The sequence below is a fragment of the Vanessa cardui genome, chromosome 6, assembly GCF_905220365.1.
Source record: "Vanessa cardui chromosome 6, ilVanCard2.1, whole genome shotgun sequence".
Taxonomy (NCBI): Eukaryota; Metazoa; Arthropoda; class Insecta; order Lepidoptera; family Nymphalidae; genus Vanessa; species Vanessa cardui.
In genome coordinates, this window is record NC_061128.1 from 9,483,083 (window position 1) to 9,495,431 (window position 12,349).

Genomic DNA, 12,349 nt, shown 5'->3' on the forward strand with positions numbered 1-12,349 from the left:
AGCTGACGACTCTACCCCGCACACCAATTTAGTCTCGGTATGTGGGGAGGCGTATCCTCTGTCAAATCAGCGAGGCCCGGCTTGCGCGATTCAATAACAATTGTTTAATCACAGAGTGATTTGCGGAGGGTGTTCCGCAGATTTTAGCGACAGCCCTCTGCGCACCCTCCGCCCTCCGAATGACTCCATATATATAGATTCAGCCCATGAACCTGCCGTCACTCGTTCACGCCACCTGCGCCCGCACATCATAACTTCTTCATCAAACCACAAAACTGGATTATTTGAAAATTTCTAGTGTAACCTGAAGTGCTGGTGAATTCCTTGGTGAAGTGTTACAGGATGTCGGAAATACAGTGGGGCCGTGTTATGTCACGACGCGGTCTCAAGAACGGCTGCCGTTCTCGAAATTTCTCACTTGCCGATCTAGCGGAAATAAAGCAAACAAACCAAGAAGAAAATGTTCGTATAATCATTGTACAGTTTTTTATATACATAACATTATATTTATATATTTTAGACACGTATTTATGAAGTTGATTTATATGTAAAAATGATCTGTAAGTTTTTTTATCATACAACGTTTTTCACTAGGTTTACATGGAAATGGATGCATCCGGCCAGCTGACCGCTCGCGGTGGTCCAGCGCGAGCTGCACGTCTAGCTCGCCTCGCGCCAGCACCTCCCCATGCTTCGGCCTTGCTTTGCCTCGAACGAGGACCCGCACCTAACTCACCCGATGATCTGCGACTATGCCTGCGTTTGACTACCGACGCTCCACCTTTACATGAGTTACTTCTTTGGTTCGACGAACATACACTGGCACACCTTAATATGCCATTCCTGACTTTACGCAATATCACTGGTAATCATCTTTTTTTTACTATTAATATAAGTAATTGACAAACGTTCATAAAATTGGTTTGTTTTTAAAACATGTGTGTACCTACTTGCCTATATCACAAATATTTTTATGCGTACTATGTAGCATACATATAGGCAAATTTGTAGGTACTTAATCGATAATAAATCTCAGCTTAAGTGTTGATCATAATTAGGACTAAATATTTACAAACGTATGAAATATGCATTTCTCTAACTTAACCATTTTTTAATCGATTAATTAATTATCAAGTTTTTCAACAGGAAAGAAAAACTACGCGTGTCACAATTGTGACGCAGAGTTTGAACAGCCAAATCCTTTGAAGATACACATGTTCCTCTCGTGTCGAAAATTCGAGCCTGACGCATTTTGGAAGCAGTGTATTTCACAGCTACGGTCTTCAGTTACGACATCTACGACTATTTCCCCATTGGGCCCGTCGCTAGTCTCTCCACTATCGTCGACCCTGCGCCTCGGATCAGTACCGCCGCCTGCGACACCGATTGCAGATCCCGCGCAGCTCGAAGCTCTGGCGGCGGCTTGGGGACGCTCACGCGACGGTCATATTTGCGTCTACTGTGGCAAACTGTACTCGCGGAAGTACGGGCTAAAAATCCACATCCGCACGCACACTGGTTACAAGCCACTGCGATGTCGCCACTGCTTACGAGCCTTCGGAGACCCCAGCAACCTCAACAAGCATGTACGCTTACACGCCGCGGCGGATACGAGTAGGACGGGGGACGCGGGTGCGTTGACGCACGCGTGCGCGCTGTGCCACAAGCCGCTGGCACGCCGGCGTGACTTATTGCGACACCTGCGCGCTCACCACCCCCAACAACTTTCTTCACTACCAGAAACCGGCGAAACTGCGTATGCGGAGATACGCTAATATAATTTAAGACTCTTTTTGAAGAGATATTTCATGTTACGTCGTTTGTACAGCGTTATTTTTGTCTAATCGTCGTTTAGTAATATTCATTGTAAATAAGAGTTATTAAATAAATATTCTTCTATTTATTTACAAGTGTTCTAACATAAATAATGTACTCCCTGGGACTTTTAAAAAAATATATAATACTTAGTATAATATAATAGTTAATACCTACTGGGTATTTCAATAAAGTGTTTAATTACAAAATGGCCTTCGCTCTTTCCGACATAAATGCTTTTACCCGTATAGGTAGGTACTGATCCTAAGGCAAACACATTCGGAAGTTTATAAGTTAAAAATGTAAATATTAATTTTTATTCAAATTTTCAATTACCTAAATAAAAAGAAATATTCTAGTTATACGAGTTTAGTTAAAGGTACTTTTTTTAATTCTATAATTAATAGTCCTTTAAAAATTGAAATGTCTTTTCTGTTTGTTTTTCACTATTCACGGCGAATATAATGTGATATATAGACCTACCTCCCAAAACCAAGCTATTATGGCTCAGAATCATGGCCGTAGGCAGGGGGAGGGTTTTGGGGGTTCAAACCCCCCCCGAATTTTTTTCGCTAAGTCAAGAAAAGTCGCGGTTATCGCAATATCAAAAAAATGTTTTGCGCTAAATAAACAAACAAAACGCAAGTGTTTATTGGTTTCTTCAAAAATGTAGGCCATCTAGTCTATAGTCTAGAATGCGACAATAAATCTAAATAAAATGAATTATTTTACGCAAGGACTAGAGGCATGATAATAATCATACAGCTTACATATTATTAAGATACTATTTTTTATGTCATAATATCATGTTAGTAGTTTTAGGTACTAAAGAGGATAAACCTGTTATACAGTTGCCATAAGCCATTACATTTTGGAATGTGTAAGACAGATTGTAAAATTTCTGATACGTTCTGTATATATTTTATGGAAGACTGCTTTTGCGCATCCGTTCCCTAAATAGGGTAATCGTTCAGACCCCTCCAATTATAGGCCATCACCTTCTTGTTCTCCAAGTGGAGTCAATTATGAACTGCCAGCTTCTGCGGTACCATCGGGGTCGTTCAGGCGGTGATCTTCTAGTTTACCTTAATCACAGATGGGCGAAATTAAGAGCAAGGGGGAGGCATTGGCGGCCAGTTTCGACATAGCGAAGTCAAATCCTTTCCTATTCCCGGGAAATTGTGCAATTGGATCACCAGATTTTTGGCAGATCGGAGCATTAAAGTGTGAGCAAAAATTGTGTCTGAAATCGTGTCTTCATTAAACAAAGCCTTGGACTAAGGCCGGCTAAACTTAATTCACTTTAACTCCAAAATAAGAAAAATTTGCGCGTTAACCGCTAAAAAAATAACGTTTTGTCTTATCTCCACGATTTCAGAACATTCTGATGGTCGCCAGAGCTGGTATCGGAATACTTGATCGTGGATGTTTCGAGCCTCGTTCAGTTCCGCAGTCAATTGAAACTCAAAGCCAAATTGGCATAAAAAATCTCGATGTGTTCAAGACAGTATTTCACGTCGGCCCATCGCCCAAGATATATAAGGCGCAAATTCTGCCCCACATGGAATACTGCTCTTACACTTATGTAGGTGCTCTTAAGTACCATCTCCTTCCATTTGCAGAGAGGCTCGAATTATCGATGATCAAGCCCTTTCCGTCCTCGATCCTTTCGATTTGCGTAGAGTTGTTGGATCACTCTGCACCAACAAGATATTTTCTAACCGCGTTAGAAAATATCTTGTTGGTGCAGAGTGCGAGGTAACCATTTGAGGCAACCATTCTGTGGAACCAGCTTTCGCCGTTGGCTTTTCCGAACCAATACGATTTCGGGCCTTAAAAAAAGAGCGTACTCCTTCCTTAAAGGCCGGCAACGCACCTGCAAGAACCCCCCCCCCCCCAACGTTTTATTTCTGGACCTCAAACACAAAAATGAAATCCTGGCTACGGCCCTGCTCAGAATATACATAAATCGCAAGGGAAATAGTGTGTACGAACCAAAGTGCGGCCGCTGAAGCTAATGCAAAGTTAATAAGGAAATATGTGCCTACAATGATGCATGAAATTATGGAGGTCTTCTCCTCTTTATTCGAAAAATACCGAAGCGAAGTGTCCATGTTTATTATAATCAAGGTACAATAATTGCTCTCAATTCATTAAATAATAGTGCGTCAACAAATAATTTGTGTCCAAATATTAAGTCTTTTCAGAAATAAAAATTGATAGCGCAGACCTAGATCAGTAGTGTTATATGTATATTCGGGAGATTCCTTTAATATACATCAATACAACTGGCTGGAAAAAATAAAATAAAAAAACACCAGTCATTATTCTTTCCTTTGGGCGCGAACAGTAAAATCAATATTGGCGCGACTTGTAATTTGTTAAGTGTTATTTGTGAATATTTTTGGATTGTAAGTTCAACTGAGTACGTAATTTAATAAATGTATTAATTGGTGCTTTATTTATATTAAGATAAAGTCGAAGGAAACCATTTTTGTTTGTGAGTAAATTGTTTTAAGTAATTTATATTCTCGTCTTTTCCTTTATTCTATTTCACTTCTGTATGCTAAATGTATTATTAATTATTAACTCTAATTGTAATTTGGTACTCCTATTCGGATCCCATAGAGTTTAGAGTATTTCTAAGCGCTATAATATAGACTATATTGTCTGTGAGCAGTCTACTGTAATGAATATATTTGTATTATACCAACTACCTAACCATAAAAAAAAAAAGATAATGGAAACAATAAAAGGTCAGAAGTAGGTTTTAATATTTAATATTAGAGCTAAGGCTAGTGCGCAGCGACCTTGGCGGCGATGCGCTTGTCGCGTTCCTCAGCGATGGTGAGACGCACACCCTTGCCGCGTGGCAGAGAAATGTACGCCTTCGTGCCCTTGCCGATGATGAACACGTTGTTGAGCCTATAGGACGAAATTTGAATTAATTAGTGTATTTGTAATTATAAAATAAAAACAAGTATTTTGACTTCTTTTTCGCACTTGTTGGAGTCGTTAGATAACATTAGTGGTAAATATTTGTAATTTTTATTTCTTATAATGCTACTGTTAAATATTGACAATTCTGCATTAAAACTACATTAATAAAAATATATCACAACATTAATTAAAGAAGACTATAAAAAATTCAAAGTAATGAAGTTTAGTTTAGTGTATATTGTACTTGAGAAAAGAGTAAAACAGACATTATTAATTCCACTATATTACATGGAGTTATCAGATATAATAATCAACAAATGGATTTCATTTCTACTGGGTCCATATTTTTGTTTTTTTTCTATTCAACATTAGTTTACTTAAATCATGTAACAAATGTAGGAACAAAGTATAAAATCAGATAACTGACCTAGTGGCAAAGGTGTGTCCTGTGGAGTCCTTGATGTGTACAATGTCAAAGGAACCAGGGTGCCTCTCGCGCGACACGATGGTGCCCACTCGCCCCAAGTTACGACCTCCCGTGATCATGCACAAGTTACCTGCAAACATACACCAATAATTAACAAAAAAAAATTTTACACATTACATTATATATTAATTTCATATAATCATCTCACTTATTAATATGTATCAACTACTTTTCTTAGACAACATGACAAACACAATGTTTTTTTACATGTTAAATTTAATGAAATATGTAATATATTTAAACTGTATTTAATATCTATGTACTATTACTACTATGTACGTTACTTTCAATATATTAACATGTTTACTAAATGAAATTTCTTAACAATTTGATACCATACAACAAAATATGTAAAAAATGTTAAAAATGCCTACATAGTTCTACATAGTTTAGTATGACAATTTTAGTCAAAATAATCTCTTTGGTTAAGAGACACTATTACACTGAGAAATTATATTATAATATATATATCTTATACTTTTTACTTTCTAATATCTGTGGAGTTTTGACTGATTACAATCATGTGTACTATTAACATAGTCTTCCAAAATTAATATAACCAACTGGAAATAGAAAGTAAAAAACCAGAACTTGAAAATTGTGGAGAAATTAATCATAATTTTTTAAACAAGCGAAGTCCCCACAAGAATAGATTGTATAATTATAGAAATCTTCATTCAAACTTGACTTGATTCTCTGTATGAAATTGTAATACCTTTTACTGATATAATTTCACAAAAGCACTAGTAGTAATTAATATAGCATTTTGAAAGAAACAATCTAACCTGACTCAAACTTGATGAAGTCCATGATTTTAGCGGTGGCAATGTCCAGCTGGATAGAGTCGTTCACCTTAATAAGGGGATCAGGGTAGCGCAATGTGCGGCCGTCGTGCGTCACTAGGTAAGGTACATTCTTAGGCCCAGTTCCTACAGCACGAACCTTGCAGAGCTTGTACTGAAATAGTAAGATGTTAAATTAACGAACACAGCTTTACTAACTAATAAATTGATATGGTCAGTAGATCTTTAGCACAAGTTCGCATAATCTTTGGGTATTGAGCATAAGATTGACCCAATCTGTGACAAAACTATCCAATATTTTAACAAAATTTATCACAATGGGCAATTTATCACCCATTTGATCAATAAATATATTTATAATTTCCATAAATAATGTTAAAGTACCTCAAATACACTCAAATTGAGACTGATGTAGTAGGATACATAGTTTACATACATACATCGATAAAGATGTGTTACTTTCTCATTCCTTTTGTTTAGGATCAGACAGAAAATTAACTTAACTGCTGTGTTGTTACAACAATATCAACAAATTAAATGGTGGTTAGCTATATGGAATAGTATATAATATTATTTTACAGAAATCATTCAAATAAAATTATAACTGTTGTATGTACATACATATACATAAAATAATATTTTAGAAAATAAAACACATTCATTTTAATAAAAGATGAAAGTTAAGACCGTAAAACTAAATTTATGAACAAAACAAACCTTAGCTTCCTCGGGAGTGATACGATGAATAATGAAACGTCCCTTAACATCATAGATCAATCGGAATAATTCATTGGTCTTCTCAATTGATACAACATCTGAAAATAAAAATTGGTAAAATCTCATGTTCAATAAAAAAAACATTCAAATGCAAAGGGTGTTAATTGAAACTAAATTTTAATATCTAGTTTTAACATAGTCTTATTCTGAAATAATTGCATCAGTAAATTATATTACTTGTTATGAATACAACATTTTTAGCAATAACACTTTAGCCTTCCCAATTAATGACTTGAAACTGAACTGAATAGTCCTAAATCAGTATAAATAGTACAATATAATGTTAAGAGTATAAATATGCAAATCTCACGATGAAGGTTTTATTCTAGTTGACTTACCCATGAAACCAGCTGGATAAGTAGGATCAGTTCGGACTTTGCCATCAACTTTAATCAAGCGCTGCTTCACAATTTTGAGCACCTCATTGCCGGTAAGCGCGTACTTTAGACGGTTACGGAGGAAAATCACAAGTGGCAGACACTCTCGCAGTTTGTGAGGCCCGGTGGATGGACGAGGTGCATACACACCTCCCAATTTGTCCAACATCCATGCTTTGGGAGCGTTTAAACGCTTCAAATGCTTTTTAGGTCCACGAGCCTAAAATTACCACAACAAAATTTAAATAACTATAACCTTAAATAATAAAACATCACTAATAAAACTTATTAAATGTATATTATTCATGAGCAACAAAATATTAGCAGGTATAACTTGAATTGCTGTAAAGAAATGATAATAAAGTTCGGATTTACTTCACAAAATGTTTATGTTGTATTCTAATTTTCTGCTAAAATATTGCATGAACTCAAAAAATAATAGGTAAACACATCAGTTGTAGAATTAAGCTATGCATTAATCACTAAAAACAATTGATTTTATTATGAAATTCATAGATTTAAACGGATTTAACGCGGTTTTTCAAATTTAACTCACCATGTTGGACACAAAGTTTAACAAGAAAGAATGTAAACGTCAAACGTACGTCAACTCTTTATTTCACAGAGAACAGAGTATAAAATAAATAAGTGTTAAATATTTCTTATCTTCTTTGTCTATGATAAGCAGTCACATCTACATCATTCCTAATAACGTTTAAAATGTAATACAATATGCTAAAGATAATTCTAAATTTCTAATGATCAATTAAAACTATTTTTTTCTTCAGATTCCAAAAAAAGATTAAACACTGAATATTGGTCAATATTAAAACAATATTTATCAATCTAAATTTAAAAATGCGATTATTTTGTTTACTTTGAAAAGTTCTTAGTCGTTATACATTTTTGTATAGCTAAGAAAACAGTTATGTTTTTAAAATAATCTGCAGGGCAAGAACAATAATTTTCATATTTGTTTTAAAAGCATTTTTGTGGAAAAAAATTGACAAAATATCAATTCCGTTACGCAGTTTTAAATTTTAATGATGTCAAATTCCCAGTGTTTAATCTTTTTAATAAATCGGAGGAATAAAAAGTTTTGAATTTATACTTTTTTAAATAATTTTTTATGGCCCAGTGGTTAGAACGCGTGCATCTTAACCGATGATTGCGGGTTCAAACCCAGGCAAGCACCGCTGTTTCATGTGCTTAATTTGTCTTTATAATTCATCTCGTGCTTAGCGGTGAAGGAAAACATCGTGAGGAAACCTGCATGTGACAAATTTCATAGAAATTCTGCCACATGTGTATTCCACCAACCCGCATTGGAATAGCGTGGTGGAATATGTTCCAAAACTTCTACTTAAAGGGAGAGGAGGCCTTTAGCCCAGCAGTGGAAATTTACAGGCTGTTGTTGTAAATAAATTTTTGAAGAAAGTCAAAAAATTTTTCATTTCAAATTGGTTCATTATTGCCCCCATGCATATGGGGATTAAAATTATTGCAAATAAATATATTCTTCTAACGGGAATACGTGAATTAACATAACCCTGTATATTACTCCACGGATGAGTATACAGATGCGGATGTTTTTGCATTCACATCTTGATGTTTAATTTTAGAAGAAATTATAATATTGTTTTTTCTTGTCAGATGTTATAAATTGTCCCTTTATTATGTACAGTCCGTTCAGCTATTTAACGTCTGGCTATTAAGTTTGTTAAGGTAAGTAGTTTCTAAAATTCCTTTGCATACAATTAGGAAATAATGATAGATGGAGGTATATTTTGTGGTACGGGCAGAATGACATTTGTAGCTGTCTTACATAAATATATGTATAAAATTTATTTATTTCTACCTGAGCCAAATAAACAATTATATATTTTAACCCGTATGCTGTGGTGGCTATATACCTACATCAATTGTTACTATCGGTGGTAGGGAACTGTAAATGTAAACGCGACATGGTATGTCATACATATATTTGTAACAATGCCTATACCTGTCATAAACATATTGCAACTCATAAATGTCACAATTTCATCGTCTACGTACTTTTCTGGTAAAATTTCTCCTCTATATTCAGATAGCTATGTCTTTAGAGTAGCCACAGTATTTTTTATCGAAATCCTATTTTCCGCACAATTGTTTACAATGTGGTACGATCACCTTTAAAGTCTATGTCGATCATTAACTCTACTAAAAGTATTGTTAAGTTGGTGCTGATGGTTTCTCCAGACAAACCTGAAATATACAAAAAAATTTGGTAGAAACCTAAAAGATCGTTAGAAATACACGTTATTGTTCTCTATAAAAAGTTAACAAAAACATTAGTTGACTCACTATAAATTGAAATCAATATTTAACATAATATATTTTTTTATAATTATTACATATATGTTAATGGGAAATGCTGCTAGCTTTCTTGCCACCATTCCACGCGGTCAAGATTTGTACAGTAACTAGTTTTAGTTCATATTTGTATATATATATTTAAGCATTTAATGTTGTTAATTCTTATATTAATAAATTATAATTTAATAAATATGTTAATAAAAAAATAAAATAATATGAACGCACGCTACTTTAATCCAGGCTGTATTGTACAGATCTTTGCCTATATCAAGCTTTATAATCATTGATTATGATTAAAGCGACAACAACATTTCAAAATACCAACTTGTCAAAGTTTGAGGTTAAGAGATTTGTCATGTGTACCATGCCGAAGGCAATACTTAGAATATTGGTTATATATACATAGATATTTTTTAATTATAACTTAAATTAGGCGTAATAAAGTCAATATATAAATTTGCAAATGCTATATGGAGTTCTCCGATGATAGTTTTATTTGGTCTGATGCATCCAAAGACTCTGATACTATGTATGTTTGATTTATATTTATTTTTGGCTTGTACGATAATAAGTAAAATATATTACAACAATTATAGTTCATGAAACTTGAATGGTAAAAACAAGTATAGCATTAGAGTTTATGTTGTTGTCTTGCTTTCAACTATTATTTTAATCTAAATTTTTAGTTCTATTATTTTAATTTTAACCTAAAACATTCCCGCCAATGATACAAGTAATTTGCAATAAAACACTACTAAGTTATATTTTAAGTGTATACACTATGTCACTATAACTTTATACCAGAGTGATATATTTTGAAAATTTTATTTATGAAAATACAACTTTCATGTGAACTTTTTAAATAATATGAAAAGATTATCCATTATCGACCTCAAATTAAATACTGTCTGCAAAGAAAGAATATACATAAACAGCAAGTAATTTTAACCCTACATGGTGTTTTGATTTTATTCGTAACACTATTTATTATATTTTTGTAACAAACATACATTAACAAAGATAAATTATACTAAATAAAAAACTGAAATCTCTGTTTCAGGGATTTTGACATAAAACAAGAAGATAGTGACAATCATAAAGACGACAATTCAGTTGAAGATAGGTCTCATAAACAAAAAAACAAGGCAAAGAAAAGGAAATATGAGGAATCGAATGAACTTAATGGAACAATCGATAGAAAACCTAAGGTTATAAAATCTGAACCAGACAGTGATATTGATACACCAAGGAAAAAGAAGAAGAAAAAGCATCATAACCAAAATGAAGAGATACAGGAATCAGATTTTGATGACAGTTATCTCAATTACAAAGTAAAGCAAGAGCAAGTGTCATTTCTCGAACCTGCTCCAGTTAAATCTAAAAAAAAAAAGAAAGCTAAAAAGAATTCAGAATCATTTAGTTCTGAAGATTTAGATAGCACAAGTCAAGAAGTAGATACTGATACTCCTAAGCTTCTCAAAGCTGAAGCTGAAGATTCTCAAATTGGTGATAAATCAAACCCCCTCGAAGAAGAGGTTGTAGAAAAGAAAAAAAAGAAAAAGAGTAAAAACAAATCAATTGACGCTCCTGTGTTAAATGATGATTATGAAAACTCTGATGAAAATTTCCAAGCAAAGAAAAAAATAAAAAGGAAAAAATCAGATGTGGAAATTAATAGCAACAGTTTCGATAGAACTGAAGATTCACAGATTGAAGAAATAAGCTGTATCAATAATTCAGCCTTAAATAATAATTTCATAGATGATGAGCAGATCAAAGAAAATAGTAATGGTGATGTAAATTTTGAATCAACAAAGATAGAACCGAATACAGATCATTCAGTTACATCTAACAATAAACCAACAAAACAGGTTCCTAAAATATTAGAGAGATTGAGATTTGAAGATGAAGATAGTATAGATTCAGCGCCTAAAGAAAATGATGACGAAACAAACTTGTCAAAACATCTAAGAAGTTTTTTTAATGCTAATAAAAATTTATCTTTGATAACTCCTAAAGCTCATGCAGAGTCTGCTATTACAGAAGATGATGAAATATGGATCATCAATGGCCCTCATGAGTTAAATGTTAAAGATTTTAAAGGTATTAGAATAAAATTAGACACAAAATGTAAGCTGAAATTTAATGGCCAATCTTATGATTCCATTATTGATAATTGTATAATGAAAGCCCCAATTTTGTCACATAATAAAAATAAACTATTTGTAAAAAATGTTCCAGTAAATTATTCAATCAATTTACGAAAAAGAATACCTAAAGCACATATTCCAGAAGAGAATGTAACAGTCAATAATCAGATGAACTTTATTCCTTTACCGGAAACAAAATGTCGTCATCCACTATTTGGAATAAATTACAAAAAGGCTACCAAAATTTCACCAGCGATTAATGAGCGATTAAACAATACTGTAATAGAACTATCAAATAAGGAGAAGAGAAAGAAACATAAAAAAGAAAAGAGCAAAGTCGAAGTTGAATCAGAAGTTGAAATAAAACCTCAGACTGAAACTATATCCATTGTTTCAACTAAAAAGAAGCGGAAAAGAAAATCTAGTACGAAAGATGAACATGTAGCAAAGAAAGCTAAGTATATAAAGAATGAACCAGATTCCACTGACGTATGGGACTCGGAACAAGCTATAGAAAAAAATCTTTTTGATTTTTGATATTTTTATTAATTAACATTAAAAGAAAGAAACTGGTGTTACAATTTTTATTTTACAAAATAAGTTATTTTTAATGTTAAAAATGACTAAATACTTGCAACGATTTTA

At 33.4% G+C, this 12,349-nt stretch overlaps 3 protein-coding genes across 3 annotated transcripts; 2 read left to right on the forward strand and 1 right to left on the reverse strand.

Moving 5' to 3' along the window:
- The first annotated feature begins 342 nt into the window (after positions 1-342).
- LOC124530478 (zinc finger protein 333) lies at positions 343-1,775 on the forward strand. The gene is made up of 3 exons (XM_047104661.1): positions 343-462; positions 595-865; positions 1,147-1,775. Exons 1-3 carry the CDS (start codon positions 343-345, stop codon positions 1,773-1,775), a joined length of 1,020 nt encoding a protein of 339 aa, XP_046960617.1.
- Positions 1,776-4,579: 2,804 nt separating this feature from the next.
- Positions 4,580-7,887, reverse strand: LOC124530558 (40S ribosomal protein S4). Its single transcript, XM_047104761.1, has 6 exons — positions 7,756-7,887; positions 7,161-7,419; positions 6,763-6,860; positions 6,028-6,199; positions 5,183-5,312; positions 4,580-4,740 (listed from the first exon to the last, which is right to left on the reverse strand). The coding sequence occupies exons 1-6, from the start codon at positions 7,756-7,758 to the stop codon at positions 4,611-4,613; spliced, it is 792 nt and encodes a 263-aa protein (XP_046960717.1). The 5' UTR covers positions 7,759-7,887; the 3' UTR covers positions 4,580-4,610.
- A 1,982-nt stretch (positions 7,888-9,869) lies between these two features.
- LOC124530670 (WASH complex subunit 2-like) lies at positions 9,870-12,277 on the forward strand. The gene is made up of 2 exons (XM_047104921.1): positions 9,870-10,083; positions 10,615-12,277. Exons 1-2 carry the CDS (start codon positions 10,025-10,027, stop codon positions 12,239-12,241), a joined length of 1,686 nt encoding a protein of 561 aa, XP_046960877.1. The 5' UTR covers positions 9,870-10,024; the 3' UTR covers positions 12,242-12,277.
- Positions 12,278-12,349: the final 72 nt, after the last annotated feature.